Source organism: Mytilus edulis, chromosome 8 (assembly GCF_963676685.1).
Source record: "Mytilus edulis chromosome 8, xbMytEdul2.2, whole genome shotgun sequence".
In the NCBI taxonomy this organism is placed as follows: Eukaryota; Metazoa; Mollusca; class Bivalvia; order Mytilida; family Mytilidae; genus Mytilus; species Mytilus edulis.
The window spans coordinates 39,312,282-39,332,651 of NC_092351.1; the positions used below are offsets into that span (position 1 = coordinate 39,312,282).

The 20,370-nt window shown below is 31.0% G+C and overlaps 1 protein-coding gene across 9 annotated transcripts in view; it reads right to left on the minus strand.

Moving 5' to 3' along the window:
* The window catches only part of LOC139485557 (probable phospholipid-transporting ATPase IA), a 74,828-nt gene that overhangs the window by 49,646 nt on the left and 4,812 nt on the right, over positions 1-20,370 (minus strand). For 8 of the 9 annotated variants that reach the window (XM_071270134.1, XM_071270129.1, XM_071270130.1 and 5 more), the window contains exons 2-11: positions 7,080-7,200; positions 6,465-6,564; positions 5,608-5,706; positions 4,871-4,916; positions 4,390-4,504; positions 3,398-3,467; positions 2,756-2,883; positions 2,233-2,303; positions 1,511-1,717; positions 445-572 (exon numbers count right to left, since the gene is read on the minus strand). In XM_071270134.1, the coding sequence (XP_071126235.1) occupies positions 445-572; positions 1,511-1,717; positions 2,233-2,303; positions 2,756-2,883; positions 3,398-3,467; positions 4,390-4,504; positions 4,871-4,916; positions 5,608-5,706; positions 6,465-6,564; positions 7,080-7,200 (1,085 nt within the window). Of the gene's footprint in view, positions 1-444; positions 573-1,510; positions 1,718-2,232; positions 2,304-2,755; positions 2,884-3,397; positions 3,468-4,389; positions 4,505-4,870; positions 4,917-5,607; positions 5,707-6,464; positions 6,565-7,079; positions 7,201-13,159; positions 13,381-20,370 lie in introns of those variants that run through there. The other variant, XM_071270132.1, reaches the window with a different exon arrangement.

Below are 20,370 nucleotides of genomic sequence, written 5' to 3' on the forward strand. Positions count from 1 at the left end.
GCAGACTCAAATAGTATTGCTCTCTTTTAAAATGTGAGTCATGAACCTTCAAGAATTCTAAACTGGAAACCATGAAGGGGACCATAAGTATTAAAAAATATTGAAATTTGACAGTCAAACATAAGGAATAACATCTGCACTTCTATTACAATACGACTGATTAGAAAGAAATAGGAGAAATAACTGGGTTGCGTTCAATATCGTAGCGGCTACATACGTAGATTTATGACTATTGAACGGGAAGCTAGCCTAGTTGCTAGATATTGATAGCAGCTACGTAGCCACTAAGATATTAAACACGACCCGGGACTCCATTAATTCAATTCAAGGTTTTTTTATGAATAAAAAAAATATGAAAGCTAGATAAAGATGAAATGTTGCAGACTTTTATTTACAACTTCTAATGTAATTCTTTAACTAATACATATAAGATTGTAGACTTACCCAGTTTATAAATATTGCCTGTATAAATTTGACAACTTCTAATGTAACCTGTAAGCTGATAGGTATAAGGTTGTTATACAGAATTATGAAGGTCAAAAAGTTGTATCCAAAATTGCTTGGTGGAAGAGCTGAAAAAGAGTATAAGAATAAATTGATTGTGAACTAATTTTTCCAAACTTCTATTGTTATCTCCCTTTTAAGCATACTTATATAGTTATCTCCCTTTAAAACATAATTACAATCACTATAGGATATAAAGTACTACATGGTGGCCCCATTGCCGGCAATGCTATTTTTAGCAATTATCTCCTTAAAAGGCGCTTTTAATAAACTAATTATGGAAAAACTGCTGTTGTCAAATTGAAGCTCGATATCTATTTGCGATTTTACCACACTCAAATTAATATGGTCCCATGGCTTTTCTTGGTGAATTTTGGGGTTTTTCACAATACCTGACGATTTCGCAGAAAAATTTCCCTAATTTTGAGCAACATAAAAAAAATATTTCCGGCCCTTCATACTATACATTTAAGGACAAATTTGTGCTTGCATGAAACTTCATTCATAATGCTTTCCAGAAAAAAAATATATAAAAGATATAACAACCAATCACAGAGAACCATCTATTTTTATCTCTATGTCATGTTCCCTTCATAAAATGGCTGTACCCATGAAATTTTATTTGGTACATTGTTACCATCAAGTTAAGTATAAATTAGACAAGAATGGATATCAACTAAATATAGAGGAAGGGAAAATGCAATACATGCTCTTCTTTATTACATCAATTACCATTAAACATGTTAAAACAATCTGTATGGTTGCCTTTTTCAAATTTACAATACTGAAAGGGTGATCATAAATAATAACCTTACAGAGTTATTTCCCTTGAACAATATATACATACCATCATAAAGCATGTTACCTATCTATGTGAATCTTCAATGATTATTTTAGTTATTTCCTTTCAACAATATATACATGCCAGCATAAAACATGAACCAATCTTTGTAAAACTTAAATGATAAGTTTACAGAGTTATTTCCCTTCACCATTATATACATACCATCATAAAACATGTACCAATCTTTGTGAAGATGCCAGTTTGTCCAGATCTGATTGGCTATAGTACTTATCATGGCTAATGCTATCAGAATGATAAATAGAATGATGATTTGAGTATTGGTGACACGTTCTACATTAGATCTTTTCAATGGTGCTGACGTAGAATTTAACATCAGTTTACTTTCATGTCCTGTGTAGATCACTACTCCTGGAAAAGAATTTTAACAATTTAAAACATAAGGTTTTAACATCTGACAATCCTGTGACACATTTCCTCTGTTGCAGAGAAATCTACATTTACTAAAGTTAGGGGTGCAGTTAAAATGGTTTTATAGTATCTTTTTACCAATTCTGGACAGACTGTTTCCTTCTGTTCCATTATAGTGATTTTATGTTCATATTTTTTTTAACTTTTTTTAATTGTGGTTATATCCTTATCTTAATTTCCTAATGTTGGGGTATTATAAGTCCAAAATCATTCACTAAGCACTTCTTTGTTACTTTTGATTAAATGCTTATTTTATTTCATTTTTTTCTTTTTGTTTCAAAATATCTAGCATGGCAGTGTCGAAGTAATAAATGTTCAGCAGGACCAACTAATCAAGCTTATCCCTGAACCACTGTTAATTCAACTGATAATCTAGAGTCTGGCAAAAGTAAAGAATCCATCAGCAACAATTTATTACAGTAATGTACACACCTGTTTTGAGTTTTTATACTTACCAAATATCCATTTAGTGTTCCTCAACATAGCTCCTCTCAACAATAACTGGTCTGGACCTACTGGTATTGCTCTGTAAATGGAAAAAATAACAGTAGTACTAAGGAATAAAATCCAAAAGACACATGCAACTTTATTATGCTTGCTGTTGTGCTGAGCATAACTTCATTCATAAACCAACGTCTATATAAACTGGAAGTAGGTTTCTGACAAAACAGAACAGTGCACATACCTGACAACTCATCAATGTGGAGTTTCTTAGAAAAGTGTGATGAAATATTTGTTAGACTATAAAGGATGGACAAGGGATTGCCATATAGTCCTAATCCTATATCAGAATTAATCCTTTATAATATTCCTATATTGTGGGGTATAATAATATAAATCTGTAGAGGACAATAGCAAGCTGGCTATTGAGAAAGTTTCATAAATAAGTAAAATGTCGTTTTAATAACAGGTTTTAAAATATATTTTATCATGCATTCTTTCACAGCAAAGTTTTCCATAATACTACTCATAACTTACAATCTTCCAGAAGGTCTGATGTTTCCAACAAAATCATATAAATGTCTATTAGGCAGCTCACACTCTACTGTTCCTGACAAGTCCAGTAAGTCATCATGGGTCAGTAGTTTAGCAGTCTGTGGTAACCCCTGAAGAGAGAGAGAGTTTTAAACAATGATATTTTCATAATATTATAAAAAAGAAGATGTGGTATGATTGCCAATGAGACAACTCTTCACAAGTGACCAAATGACACAGAAATTTACAGCTATAGGTCACAGTACAGTCTTCATTATAAGAAAGTGGTTACAGTTGCAAGAGACAAAAAATAATATATATAAAATACTAAAGTCATTTTTTGAATTACAAATTAAAGTTTATTCTTAGTGATTTTAATTATTCTGCATGTAAATTCCTTCATGGATCTGGTATAATTTTTTACATGTTTCATCTTGTATAAATTCAATACAATTGAGAAAAAATGCCAATTACCGCTGTCAAATTCAATAAAATTGAGAAAAAATGTTAATAACCACTGCGTCTTATCTTACATTCTTATATCACTTTCACACAAAGTTTGTAAAAACACAATATTACTGTAATATGGATAGTTAATACATCAAATCTATATATATCAGAGCAACTCTTTTAATAAGATTATACCTGTCTAAGTTTAAGATTAGTTTCTCCATCCAAGTTAGCTGTCTCAATGTAACACATTGCTTGAGGCTCACTGTAAGAAAAGAAAATCATTTGTAAATTTATTTCTCTAATTCATCGTCAATTTATCCCTTTCTGCACCCATTGTATAAAAAAAATTTAATCAACATGTGGTTTGTTTGATCTCAGTTCTTCATTGGTTAAAATCTGATTATGACGTCAAATTTTCTTGCTTTACTCTGAAATTGTGATGACATGAAAAAAGGCAACATAGAAAGAACACATGTTTTTGAAGATCATTCGATCATTCGACAAGAAGGAATTGCTTGCTGGCGTATTGTTAGAAAATCATTAGAGAAACAGATTCCACCACCAAATCTTGTGTAATACGATATTTATCCACTCTTGACAGTTAAATTTTAAATATTTAAAACACTCGGTGAGCCTCGTGTCTTAAATTTGAAAATTTAACTGTCTCGAGTGGATAAATATCGTATCACACTTGATGCAGTGGTAGAATCTATATTTAAACATTTATTCTTTATTACATCACATCAGTAACCTGAATATCTAGAAGTCATACAGATTAGATATTGTTGATTATGCTGTTCTTCAAACATTTGTCTATCAAAATAAAATATTTAACTTGTATAAAAAAAAGCATATTGATTTATAAAATATTACATTTGTCATCATTTATTTTCATGCAATTTAATACATTTGAAGTTACTTATTTGTTGAACATAACAATAGTTTCACATTTTCCTATTAAAATCAAATTAATTTATGGCATTATGCTTTTTTTCTCTTTCAAAGTCTAACAAATAAACTCCACTTTTGTAACAGATAATATCATTTCATATAAATAGGTTTGCATAAACCATAGCATAATAAAATACTTCTTTGAGCTCTGACAAGAGTTATGTCCACTTGTTTAAATAAGATTGTTTTGCTCAGTTTAAACTTGATTCTTCTCTAATTTACAATAAATCTACCTTGATGAGAGTATAATAAGATCAGCAGGAAAGAATTGACCACTGGTCACCTTTACCAGATCTCCAACCATTAACTGGGTCCATTTCAACAAAGTCCAACGTCCCTCTCTCAACGCTGGAAATAATAATTTAAAATGTTTGATTTGGTCTATACAGTTTTAATAATTTCATATAAAAATTAAAGAGATCTGGTATGATTGCAGATGAGGAAGTATCAATTGGAAATCTAAGATTCTGTCGAACAACTGAATGCAAGGTTTGTCATGCTTAGCATACATATTATACAAAATATCAGAAAATTGAAGTAGGTGACTTCCAGATCTTAAAAGTGCTCATATTTTACATCTTTTCACTGTCAAGCTGCTGACCAAACATGAAGTCACTCTTTATGTAGTTTACGAGAAAAATGTGAGGAGTAAATTAGTTGAAAAATTTACATTTAAAGTGATTGCAGAAGGCCACAAGTTTATGTTGTACCTACCAAAGACCTCCCTGTTGTTTACAGCATCATCTTGTCTGTGTCTTTTCTATAAAATAAACAACAATTCTTACTTTTTCTTCACACGTAGACAAGTTACACAAATAAATATGATAATTATTCAAAAAAAATAAATTAAAAATTTTAAATAATATCAGAAAATATGGCATTTCTTTCTATAATACTTTAAATACAGCAAACATTATGCAGTTTCTGACAAAAATCTAGCAATTTCATTGGTTGAAAGCAATAATTCAACATGTTGGGGTCTTTTATAGCTTACTATACAGTATGTGTTTTGTTCGTTGTTGAAGGTCATACTGCAGTGATCTAAGTTTCTTGCATCCATGTCTAGTGGATATATGTGTTTTTTTGAAATCATACCACATGTCCTTATTTGATACGAGACCATGTTATGCTATTTGGGACATATACCACACACTCATAACACTTTACTTAGTTTACTACTGTGACCTCATTTCGATAGTTATTATCTTAATGACAGTGTTATTTGCATCAATGGAATCTATGTAAATATAATGAAACAGGGTCCTATTTAAAAAGATATACCAGAATATGTTCAAAGAAAAAAGTCAAAACTTTTGTACTTTTGCAATAAAACAAATTCAAAAAAATCTTACATCATGCCATAAGAACTCAGAAGAGGAAATTGGATCAACACTAGAGTAATGGAACAGATCTTGTAGTGATATTGTTTTCAGTATTTAACATTGACTTACATAATCTTCTATGATTTCTTTAATGGCTGACACTGACAGTATGAACAGAAGTGGCAAGGCTGTGGTATATCTTCCTGTGGGTGATACTTGGGGTATTTGCTGCAAAAAAGAAAACTTACTTCTTATATTACTGGTTACTCAAACATCAACATTTCCTGAAACTGTCATAGGATTAAACAGTTTGCTAAAAGTTTGTGGAAATGTTATCAATAATATATTTTTTTTGGTAAATACAGAAGGCCAAAAATAAAATTAAGCCTTTTCCATTTCTTTTGTGGTAATTCATTTATTAAGGTTACAGTCAATAATATTTAGATCTTTAAAGATTTAAAAGTAAAAGTAATCTGATTAATCTATTTTCATCTACTTTATTATTTTACCACTTTACTACTAAATCATTTTTTCTTATATTTTATAAATAGCATGTTTTTCAACTAAAAAAGCAGAATAAATAAGTTTAAGTCCAAGTTCCAAGCAGAACTACATAAGACAGATATGCACATCATGAACAACAAGTTGAAAACTATAGTCTATTAAAAAGTTGATATATTATATAATTAGCTACAAAGCACTTGCAGAGTTTCCTTGTTTAAATGAAACTTCCTCTACAAGGGGAAGTACCGGTAGCACTGAAGATCATTGAACCAATGTTTTTTTTCTAAATTCTCTTCAAAGCTTTTTGCAAATAGTAGTGCTTAATTTAAACTAATTACAATCACTTCCAGTAACTTCCTTACTCGTCACACATCTAAGCCAAATACAAAACTGATTATTTCATCCAGCATTGCAATCTCTTATTGTGAATTTGTTTGTCCTACATATGTTAATTATTAAAATAATCTCATATGAATACAAACCTGTAGTAACGATATGAAAAGGAAGAAAACATTGGCATATCTTCTAAACTGCTCGAACAAAAACTTGGGTAGGAATGATATCCAGCTGTATTTTGCAGTGCTGAAAAAAAAACATTGTTAATATAAAAAAGAAGATGTGGTATGATTGCCAATGAGACAACTGTCCACAAGAGACCAAAATGACACAGACATTAACAAGTATAGGTCACCGTACGGCCTTCAACAATGAGCAAAGCCCATACCACATAGTCAGCTATAAAAGGCCCTGATAAGACAATGTAAAACAATTCAAACGAGAAAACTAACAGCCTTATTTATATATAAAAAAAAAAAAAGAAAAAGTTTTAGAAAATAATTTTCCAAATTTATTTTTCTTGGTATTATCAGCGAAAAATTCATGAAGGTAGCATTAAATAGGAATAACAAAACCTGCATCCTTTTAAATCAGTCTTTTGAACAACGTTACAAGTGCACATCAAGAAAAGAACAAAAAAGGAAGTTTCTCTTTATTTGAATAATATGACAGCATGAACAGTAAAACCTACCTGACTTTATTGTTACAGAAAAAGCTAGATGACATTACTATTACACTCAGTGTATTACAGTAAAACCTACCTGACTTTATTGTTGCAGTATTTGACGGGCTGTGGAGAGTTAATGTATATAACTCTTTGTTGTGTAGGTTCAACATCTTCTGTTGTCTCTGATGCTAAAACTTCTTGCATTGGATGGTAATCTGGAAAAAAGAAGGAAAGTATATATTTCCCATATTAATACTAAAGGATGATTTACTTTTAGAATAAGGAATGGAATCTGAAAATGTGTCAAAGAGATAACTCAACAATAAACTGTTATCACAGAGATAATTGTCTTGCTTTATTGTAATTTCGATAATGCAAATGTTCAAAAAAAAAAATAGCAACACTTTAACATGTAAGTTTAGCAAATATTCAAATCAATGAAATATGACTGAAGGTACATGGCCAAATAATCTCCATGGAAATGAGGTTTACCAATGCTTATACAACTGCATACCAATTATCATTACTTGACCACTAGTGGTTCCCCATAAACTGACCTAATCACAAACTAATACACGAAAACAAGCAAAAGTTTCAAAGTCAATAGACCATAACTGAGGGGACAGGTCAAATAATCTCCATGGTAATGAGATGTGCAAATACTTATACAATTACATACCAAATATCTTCGACTTATCACTAGTAGTTCACCATAAACTAGACCCAATCACAAACAAATACATTGGTGACACCGCTGTCGTAGCCGCCACCCGTGCCGCTGCCGGAAACAGCATACCTATGTCTCACTTTTAGACTCTGTCAAGCGAGACAAAAATAGAGACAAAAATACCTCAAGGCCACAGCAGAATAACCCCCTCCCCCCCTCTAGAATAAGGCTTCAGCAGGATTATAAACAATAGATACTCTATTTCAATGAAACGGATGCCTGAAACAGAGGCCATACTAAACTCTTCAGCATACAACTGAACCAAATTTAAAAAAAACCGACTAACAAGGTTTTCGAAGAACGTTGATTCATCATTCACATTGTACTGTTTAGTTGTTAGAAAGAAGATTTATCTATTCAATGCATGGATTATCTTTCAATACAATACATGTTCAGGATAAGAACACACCATGTTTATTTTTGGCTTACCTACAATGTTGTCCTCCTCATCCTGTCACATTAATATTGATCATACATCATTATACATCTCCTTTACTCAAAGTATAATATGACAATGAACTCATCTTTCTGTTATACCAAAGTGAGTTTCTATATTTGGTCTATACTCACATAGTAGTGTAATTTCACAAAAATTCCATATATATTTTTGTAAGTTACCATGGATTCATCATTGTTTGTTGGATACCAATTTCTGTGTAATTCATTGATTAAAGTGAACCATGAAATTACATGTCCAATGAATGACAATAGTTTTATAGTTTTGTTTGCATTCTGGGTAAAACCAAAAAATTAGTAACCATGAAAATGTAAGTTTTCTCTTAATCCATGAAAATTGGTACCCATTAAAACGAAAGAATCCATAGTATTATAGACATTTCAGAAAAAAAAGTATACATAGATATAGGAAGATGTGATGTGAGTGCCAATGAGACAACTCTCCATCCAAGTAACAATTTAAAACCAGATGCTCCGCAGGGCGTAGCTTTATACGACCGCAGAGGTTGAACCCTGAACGGTTGGGGCAAGTATGGACACAACATTCAAGCTGGATTCAGCTCTAAATTTGGATTGTGATTAAATAGTTGACACAGCATAGGTTTCTGACACAGAATGAATGTGTTCTAATGAACGTTAAATTTTTGTTTTCTCTTAGAGCAATTCACTATGCTGTTGAATATTAATCCTCTCAAAAAAATGTTTGAAGAAATTTTCTTTTTTATTTATGAAATTTCAAATGAGAAAAATTGAACCCAATTTTTTTAATCACATCCCCCTTTCCCTTATTCCAAAACTAATCTCAATTAAAATTTCTAATGGAGTTTGCAACAATAACTACTCATTTAAATACATCATAAAATATTAAGATGTAAAAAAACTGCTTGTTATCACTGAATGGTAAAGATTATTTTAATTTATCAGTTGGTAGTAAAAAGTGAATATACATTGTATATTGTATATAACAAAGATTTAAGTTGATTCTGGACAAAGAAAGATAACTCCAATTAAAAAAAAATCTTGCTATTGCACAATATTTTGCAATTAGATATTTCTTGCTTACTATTCTGGACAAAGAAAGATGACTCTAATTAAAAAAAAATTTGCTATTTCACAATATAGTGCAATTAGATATTTCTTGCCATTGCGCAATACTGTGCAATTGAAAAGACTTGCTATTGCACAATACTTAATATAATAATTTTAGATCCTAATTTGGACCAACTTGAAAACTGGGCCCATAATAAAAAATCTAAGTACATTTTTGGATTCAGCATATCAAAGAACCCCAAGATTTCAATTTTTGTTAAAATCAGAAAAGTTTAATTTTGGACCCTTTGGACTTTAGTGTAGACCAATTTGAAAACAGGACCAAAAATGAAGAATCTACATACACAGTTAGATTTGGTATATCAAAGAACCCCATTTATTCAATTTTTGATGAAATCAAACAAAGTTTAATTTTGGACCCCGATTTGGACCAACTTGAAAACTGGGCCAATAATCAAGAATCTAAGTACATTTTTAGATTCAGCATATCAAAGGACCTAACTGATTCATTTTTTGTCAAAATCAAACTAAGTTTAATTTTGGACCCTTTGGACCTTAATGTAGACCAATTTGAAAACGGGACCAAAAGTTAAGAATCTACATACACAGTCATGACAGTTAGATTCGGCATATCAAAGAACCCCAATTATTCAATTTTGATGAAATCAAACAAAGTTTAATTTTGGACCCTTTGGGCCCCTTATTCTGTTGGGACCAAAACTCCCAAAATCAATACCAACCTTCCTTTTATGGTCATAAACCTTGTGTTTAAATTTCATAGATTTCTATTTACTTATACTAACGTTATGGTGCGAAAACCAAGAAAAATGCTTATTTGGGTCCCTTTTTGGCCCCTAATTCCTAAACTGTTGGGACCTAAACTCCCAAAATCAATACCAACCTTCCTTTTGTAGTCATTAACATTGTGTTTAAATTTCATTGATTTCTATTTACTTAAACTAAAGTTATTGTGCGAAAACCAAGAATAATGCTTATTTGGGCCCTTTTTTGGCCCCTAATTCCTAAACTGTTGAAACCAAAACTCCCAAAATCAATCCCAACCCTTCTTTTGTGGTCATAAACCTTGTGTCAAAATTTCATAGATTTCTATTAACTTACACTAAAGTTATAGTGCAAAAACCAAGAAAATGCTTATTTGGGCCCTTTTTGGCCCCTAATTCCTAAAATGTTGGGACCAAAACTCCCAAAATCAATACCAACCTTCCTTTTGTGGTCATAAACCTTGTGTTAAAATTTCATAGATTTCCATTCACTTTTACTAAAGTTAGAGTGCGAAAACTAAAAGTATTCGGACGACGACGACGCAGACGACGACGCCAACGTGATAGCAACATACGACGAAAATTTTTTCAAATTTTGCGGTGCGGTCGTATAAAAAAGTAAACCATTATAGGTCAATGTACGGCCTTCAACACAGAGCCTTGGCTCACACCGAACAACAAGCTATAAAGGGCCCCAAAAGTACTAGTGTAAAACCATTCAAACTGGAAAACCAACGGTCTAATCTATATAAAATACAGCATGTATTGATGTCATTTTTGTAAAACAAAAAATTTAAATTTTATATTTTACCTCAAAAAAGAATTCCGAGCAGTTGAATTTTAAAGTATGACAATAAGTCAACCCATGCCACAAACTTTTTTTTTTCTAAACAATTTAAGGAAATAATTTTGTAATAAAATGTTTCAATTTATTTCCTGTCTTCATGAGAACTATCAGTACAAAGTCTATAACAATATGTGCATCATAATTTTTACCAGTTATAACTGTCTAAAATGGCATTTCAGAACTAAAATAGTGTGGATTTATATAATATGTCAGGTACCTTTTTTTTACCGGATTGAAGAATAACTGCATTTTCATGGATTTTTGATTTCATGATTTCAAGTCTTTATATACAAGCAATTGAATGTACTCTGTTGAACATTCAAATTTGTGGTTCACCTATACCTCAGAAATCTATGAACATTGGCCATGGTATCCCATGAATAATAATTAATCCACAGTACAATACAATTGGTCAGATAACTTTACATTAACTTATACCTTCTAACAGTTTTCAATGGTAAATCTAAATTTGGATGTACTATAAAATCCTGCAGAAACTGATAATCTACTTATATCTGACAGCATAAAATATGTGATGTGCTTATTCCAAATGATACAAAGGTCTTTTAAGAGCCAATGAAAATCACTACAGATCAGTGAAGGGTAGACAACTCCATTCCACAAAAAAGGACAATCAAAACTTCACAAAACATAGAATCAAAGAAGAATCAAATGAAAATCAGAAAAAGACCAGAAAACATAATGCCCCTCTACTATCATAGGTGGGGCATAAAAATCAAAACTCTGTGCATGCACTTTGACTGTTCCTCTCGTATCTTTCGTCCCTCTCGTATCTTTCGTCCCTTTTTTAAAGTATAACTACAAGAGTTAATGCACTGAGTTATGCATGCAAATGTCAAGAAAACAACTAATGACAATAAACAGACCAAATAACCAGGTAAACAGGTTCCAATGCTTCCTACAGTTATGAGTATTTGCCTGTTTATACTAAGAGCGATACAATTACAGTAGGTTTACCTATACAATTACAGTAGGTTTACCTATACAATTACAGTAGGTTTACCTATACAATTACAGTAGGTTAATTACCTATACAATTACAGTAGGTTAACCTATACAATTACAGTAGGTTAACCTATACAATTACAGTAGGTTTACCTATACAATTACAGTAGGTTTACCTATACAATTACAGTAGGTTTACCTATAAAATCTCCTGTTTTCTGGTGAAAACATATCAAGCCTTGTAGTCACGAACTTTTGTATCATATTAGTTAAACATGTTACCATTCTAAAGCATGTGTTACTTTTTATAATGGTTTTAAAAGTACTTTCAAAACTATCATGTGGCAGCCAGATTTTATAGGTGGAAGCAAACAGGGTGCATAATGGCAAACCACAACCTTTGATAAGAAAACTGACAATTTTTGTCAATTGGTCTAATGCACCTGCAATTTGCAGGGTACAACCTCAGTGTAGATAGGCTAGTGGTATAATAGATGAACTACAGAAAACAGTTTACTACATGGTTATCAAGGTCACCTGTCCCTATCAATACTGCATAAATTAGCCCATAAATAATTTTGATCATTCTATTTATGTGATTATATATTTATTCATATTTACTGTAAATATTAAGAGCTTATTGCAGATCTTGTAATTTTTATACAAATCAAAAGATAGCAAGCTTCCAACAAATCAAATGCAGTAGCGGATCCTGAAATTTTCATAAAGTAGGGGACCACTGACTGCCTAAGAGGTGGCCCGCTCCAGTCATCTTTCATTTTTTTCCTAAATATACAATCAAATTTCGCCAACAAAAGCCCCCCCCCCCTCTAAATCCATCACTGTAATGCAAAATGTTCTAGTTCTATTAGTAATGCATTAAACGTACTAGAAAACACTTAATTTTTGGATGCTCAAATTTATTCAGCTGATTAAAATTTAGGACTTCACACCATACCTGGTATAAGGAAATGAATGCATCTGGCTTTTTGTAAGAATTTTTTGTAGCATAATATTAAGTACTTAACATTACGCAGGACATTCAGACTGTTCTACGCATTTGTATTCCATTTATAACACAGATACATGATTAACACCATATGCTAACAAAATTATTGATTTTCCCCAATCATACAATAAAAGACTATAATCAAGTTGTCATGTATTTCTAATAACTTTCAATATTGTCATTTTTTTATAGCTAAAATTCATGCAATCACAATAGGAGCAAAATAATGAAAACTGTCGTATATCAAGATATTGATTTGATCATTGAATGTTTACCTTCGACAATTTTATCTGACCGTTGATGCCTATGACTAATGAGTATAAATAAAGACACTTACGTCCCTGCATTAAACTCTGTAGGTGTATATCTGGAGCAGCTATTGTCGGCATTGTCAGCAAATATCACAGACTAGACATAAAACTTAAACAAAACCTACATATTCCCGTCCAGAATTATTTGCACTTATTCATTCAGCTCCAAGTATAGAATTTGTTAATTCCATTGAGAATTGTCATCAATAAATGCTCCAATAATCTGCTAGATAAACTGGGAGATTTCACATGTACAGCTACAGAATTCTCAATGAATCTGCTTTTATCTTTGTTTCTAATTATATCATTATAATTGGACATAATGAAAAGGGCTTCATCAATATTCCAGAGAGATGTGTTTTTGAAGGTGACAAATAATGGATTTTCTAATCATAATAGAATTTTTTTCTAAATAAGTATCCTGAAGGTAGAATAAATTACATGAAAACTTCCCAAGAGAGATCACTAGTTACAAATAAATTGCTAGAATAAGTGTTAAACATATCTTTGCTTAATAATTAATTTCATAGAAAGAGTTTCCATTTCAAGACATAATTGTCCTGCTATTGATAATAAATTAAGGCACCTGTAACAAGCCAAGTTGAAAATTCATTGCGCTGCAACTTCAATATGTGATTCTTGTACAGTAGTTCCTGAGAAAAATGTGATGAAAATTTTCAACTTAGCTACCATGTGATAAATGATACAAGTGTTTCGATAAACAGGAAGTTGTCAAGTGATGAATCTGAAAATGCATCACACAGTAAAGCTGACTTATATAAACACTGAAACCAAATTTCAGAAATCCTTGTAATGTAGTTCCTGAGAAAGATGAGACAAAAAAATTCAAGGGATGAATGGACGGACTTATGGACAGACAGAGGTAAAAAAAGTATACCCCAACTTTTTTTAAGCAGGGGTATAATAATCGAAAATTAACTGGATAATCATATAATTGTTGATTTCAAATATTTATTGACACATGAAGATATTTGATTCAATAACCAACACCCAAACTTGTCAAAAGTACAAGTATTTCTAGAAGACACATACGACTTGTATTTGTGTTTTTATGAGTGTATTTAAACTTGCTTATACATGTTTTGTTTTTATGAAATACTATGGGTTTAATTTCTACCCAGGAATAGATATTTGTCAAAACCTTAAGTAACTTTGTGTCCTCAATGCTTTCAACTTCGTACTTCATTTGGCATTTTTAACTTTTTTGATTTGAGCGTTACCGGTGAGTCTTTGAGGCTTTGTACATGACCAATACATTTTTGAAGGATGACACTTAGATATTCAAAACATCCAGGACATTTCAATCTTTAAAGCAAATTTGAAATCTCTGACATACAACTTAATCTTATGGATATTTGGAAACAATCATTGTTCATAGTTTAGGAATTTCATTATTCTATGTTTGAGTATGAATGTCAATTGACATTGAGATAGTAATGACATTGGAAGAACCAATTAAACTAATCAATAGTCATTTGTTATTCAATAAATAGCCAATATCATCATCAGTCCTGTTTCTGTGATTTAATTGCAAGAATTTCTGCCAGATTGAAATTACTTGAATGACTTGATACTGCTTAAAATTAGATGAAGTTCACTTTTATAGATAGGTTCTTAACACCAGGCCATTTACATTAAGTTATACATGCAATACTACATGTACTATTCTTTACCTAAAAGTTTTCTTTTCAGTTAGCTCAGATAACCAATGTTGTAGGAACCACTTCAGAAGATTAGCTGTCGAGGGTTGAATTTCTTGTTTTTAATGAATTTTGATACCCTATGATAATATTAAAAAAAAAAAGCTAATTTCAAATTTCCAGTCATTTACTTCCCTTTTCTTCAATAAAATCATTTGGTTGATCTTCAGAGGCAGATTTAGGGGGACCAGGGGCCCCCCCCCTTTTTGGGAAAAAAATTGGTTGCTTATATAGGGAATCATTGAAACTTAACTGGAGCAGGCCCCCTCTTATGTAAATTTCTGGATCTGCCACTGATCTTTGATGGTCTCTGTTAATTTTGTGTAAATCTGGTCTTCATGGTACAATTTTAGTGCTTGAAAATAATGAACAGAAGAAAGTATGTTAACTTCTAAATAATTTTGGGTAATGGGGTAACTGTCTCTTTGACAAGTATACCCAGCATCTCAGTTTATCCATATGATTACATGTACTTTGTTATACTTTAAAAATATCATAAATTTGTGTTGTCTGCTATTATCTGTATCTTATCCCGTCAATCATGCATTAAAAGAAGGTCAAGGTGAACTTATGTTTAAACAGTTATATTCATACAGTTATGTTCATAAATACTATTATATGTCAACTGACAAAAATGAGTATGTTATCATTTTCCAAAAAAATGTCTAGACCCTCCCTTATTGCCTCTTTCATATGTCATCTAAAAAAAAATAATGGTACATGTAGGTGGAATAATGAGAAAATTATGGGTTGGAGAGGAAGTAATAACTTATAAATAATTACTTAAATCAATAAAGATGGGTCACAAAAACACAGCTTCAATATTTCCAATATAAAAAGAAGATGTGGTATGATTTCATATAGACATCTTATCACAAGAGACCAAATGACACAGAAATTAACAACTGTAGGTCACTGTAAGACTTTCAACAATGAGCAAAGCCCATACTGTATAGTCAGCTATAAAAGACCCCGAAATGACAATGTGTAAAACAATTCAATCAGGAAAACCAATGGCCTAAATTTATGTAAAAAAAAAATTCTCATTGATTATTGATGCAATTGTTTTCTGATCATATGTCATAAACTAGAGATACTCTGACATCCAATTTACAACTTTGTGTATACAATTGCATTTGCCAATATCTTTATAGTAGTAACATATTATCACACAATGGAAAGCAATTAGTTGCAATGATGTTTATACACAGGTGATAACAGGTTAATATTTTTATCTGCTCTATAGCAAATTTACCTAGCAATTACCTTACATTTCCAATAACACTGATCAATGATCAATACACCAATGGAAAGAAATTCTTCCTGATGATGTCATAGCTATCAACAGTTCCTGTAATACACACAGCATCATTAATGCTCCTACATGTCCATTGGGTATAAATTAGTTGAACTAACATTTGATGAAATTGTTTATTCTAAATTCAACTGCTTTTGCCTCATGGGACTTACATTCAATTGCATAAAGTTTGTATTACCACTTTTAATGATACTTTGAACATGTTGAATGTGAAAAGAAAAGCTACACATGCATTCATTAAAAATTCAAACCAACAAATCTATATTGGAAAAAGATCAATTGTTGAATGATTTTTGCAGACTTCTTTGGATATTAAAAGATAACGTTTCTGGCAATCAATTTTTGGAGCATTTCAAACAAACAAGACTGAAAAGAGCACATGCTGAAATGTCTTGCCTACTTAACTGACCATTAATCTTATGTTGATAGTCTTAAATATAAAGCTGTACTATAAGTATCAACTAAACTTCACATGATCCAAGAAAATGAGGTCACGGTAAGATTAATCAAACCTGAAATACATGTACACCTTACAAATTACAATCATATAATACACCAACTATAGTTGACCTATTGCTTATAGTTGCTAAGAAACAGACTTCACCAGGGAAACTAAACATTGACCAATGAACCATGAACCATGAAAATGAGGTCAAGGTCAAAGGAACTATGCCAGACAGACATGTATACCTTTCAATCAATCTATGCATCAAATACAGTTGACCTATATTGCTTATGGTATCTAAGAAATAAACTGAAAACTTAACATAGACCAATGAACCATGAAAATGAGGTCAAGGTCAGATGATACCTGCCAGACAGACATATACACCTCAGTAAAGAAGGTCAGACATTTCAGTGTGTGTACTCTTATGACTCTAATTAAATAGATTCCAGAAAGAAAAAAAAGTTTGCGTAATGTGAAGCATAACATTCACTGTATACTTAATAAGTACTTTTGTCTTTATAATCATTTACATTGATTCAAAAAGGGACCATAGGGGCATGAAATATGATGTGTTCATTTATATATCTATGTACTCGGTATAGTTGGTGGTTTAAAACTCATGAAGTATATTGTATTTTCCTGAATGCTACTGGTGTAATTAGTATCTAGTCAGTAGTGTATATGTTACAGTAAATAGGTGAAATTAGGAATTACATGTAATTACTAAAATTTAGGAATTACATGTAATTCCCGATGCACTTAGTAAATACAAGTAATTCCTAGAACTGCCCAGTAATTACCAGTAATTACTGATTTTAAAATGAATTTTTACACCTATTTACTAACTGTTAAAACAATGTTGTAATGTTGTCAACTGATCAAAAGTTATGGTAATACTAATAAGAAAATCAGTGAGTATTCATCTATCAAAATTTTAAGGGTTTTGCAGAACCCAGTGTCTCGCCTACTTTTGCTGTGAGTCGCAGGCCCAACAAAAATTGGGAAAAAAAATATTTATAATTTTCCTCTAGATACTATCTTTTGACTAGTTCTGTCTATCAAAATTTGTTAAAAATTCAGGATGGTTTATGAAATCTTTAACTTTAACTGCAGAGTGTATGTTATGTTAACTGGAAAAAAATAGTCCGTTTAAATAAGTAATATACGAAAAAGCATAGTTATTTTTACAAACTTTATTTCTAGATACTATCTTATGATCATAAACAAGCTTTTGTCCAATTTTGGGATATTTTGAGAAAGTTATTAAAATTTTAAAAAATTTAACCACAGTGTGAATGTAATGTTAACTGGCATAAAAACTAAGTCCCTTTATAAGTAAAATACGGAAAAACTTGATTTTATTTTTACAAAATTTACTTCTTGAAATTTATCTTTTGATCATAAACAACTGAAGCTTCTGTTCAAGTTTGGTAGAAATCCAGGATAATTTAAAAAATATAACCACAGAGCGAATATTTGTGGACGCCGCTGGCGACGGAATTATTAGGTTGGTTCGCTATGTCTCGTTTTTGCGACAAAAAACGCAGGCTCGAAAAAACGGAAAAGAATGTCAACATTGAAAGTAAAACAAAAGGGATGGACCATTTAGTTGACTTTTTCAATCCACAAAAAGATCATTCTTATACAGGAAGAAACGATGATAAAATTTTGTTGGAGGTATATAAGTTTAAGTTTGGAGGTCTTGAAGAACTCATAAAAACACGGAAATATGAAAATGTGACTCTTAACGCCATCAATTTGTATAAATTTGTTTGTAAAGAATGTCAGCTTCATCGCAAATGTCTGACAAAAGAAGTCGTAGTTAAACCTATTTTGTAAAAGGAATTTAACTCATGTTATTGGCCAAGTTGATATGCAGAGTATGCCTGATGGAGATTTTAATATAACAAAATTATGAGATTTTAAGAATTATCAAGATCATTTAACCAAGTCTGCCATAATATAATGTCTATCTTAAAATATAGCTGGCTAAGTTGCCTATAAATTTCTCAAAAATGTTTTTCTCAATATTGGATTGATATCATTGTCTTGCATGCTCAAAATGGTTTTTATGGAGTTTCAAAACTTATATTAAAACAACCATTTTCCAGTTTCAATTCACAAACACTGAAGAGTATGCACTTTTAATGTGCCTTATACTCCTTGATACTTCAGTAAGCCCTACAAATCCATACCCCTTACTTTCTTATTTGATATCTTGAATTATGTCTTTAATTTTTAAACAAAAATATCAAGTTAGTAAATAGCTGTAAAAATGACCAAAAAAATCAGTAAATACCTGTAATCACTGAAACAACTAGTAAATACATGTAATTACTAAATTGACTAGTGATTACAGGTATTTACTGAAATGTTTAGTAATTACATGTAATTCCTAATTTCACCTATTTACTGTAACATATACATGCACCGATATCCCTAATGATCATAAGTTATTTTTCTATAACAGCTAATAAACTATTATGTTTATTTTGTCTGATATATTTTTAGTAAATTATCATCAATTTTCACCTTGAATCATTATGTTTTCAGACTGTGAGTGAGGATCATAAAAAGACAGCAACAAAAGTAAAATATTCAAATAAAAATACTGATCAGCTCAGTTCGTAAATTTAACATGTTTAACATGTAAATCCATTTAGTATCATATCCCTAGTCAATAAAGTGTTTTATTCATGTACATGACTATTTTGCTAATCATTGGTAACAAGTGGTATTTCAATAAATTATTCAAAAACTGTTAGTACGATATATACAACTGAATATAAATACATGGGGAAATGGGCTATACTTAAATGAAACAGTGATTCAAACCCTCAACAAAACCAAACACATCTTGAAATCCACATGCAGTCTTCAAATATATAAAGACCCCAGAAAATTTAAAGAATGCTTAAAGGCCTTAGGAATATCATTAAAATTGAAACAAAAAACAAAAATATGAGCCCAGTTAAATATCTAAAAAATAATCTTAGACTAATAAGCCATAAATTCAGTCTTTACAAAAAAAATCTTTAAATTTACACTGCTTCAGAAGTCACTTTAAAGTAACTATAATCAAACATCATTTTAACTAGCCTGTGCTGTAGAGATGGTGGTTAATCATCAAAATTGTTTGCTGTTTGGTGGAATAATGGACAGAATAAATGACAGATGCATAGACCAGAAAACATAATAGCCCCTTTCTATCCAAGGGGATTGAAAAATGAAAAAAAAAATATCCCTATTCTAAATAGTTGCCAAAAATTAACAAAAGTAGAATTGAAAGAGGATAACTATCAAACTTCCTTTATCAGTGATAAGCCTTTATTCAAAGTCCTTTTTCAGTGACAAGCCTTTTATTCAAAGTTCTTTTTCAGTGACAAGCCTTTTATTCAAAGTCCTTTTTCAGTAATAAATCTAGGACCAAACACCTAAAACAACGATTTATGTATCAGAATTAGAATTTAAGTCTGTGTTAGAGTGGACTTTGATCTGATGATATCAGCATAAATATGAAGCATGCATGTATATACATTTAAATACTATATACTGAATAGCATAAAACATTTAATATATTCAATGAACAATTAGGTTCACAATGTTAATATCTTGGTACAATGTACATGCATTATTGAAGTGTTCATTGTGGAATGATTTACTGAAACTGGTCAAATATCCTAGATATAACATCTTGAAATTCATACAGAGAAATTGGTGAAAGTAATTTTCTTAGTGTTGTATTTTTAG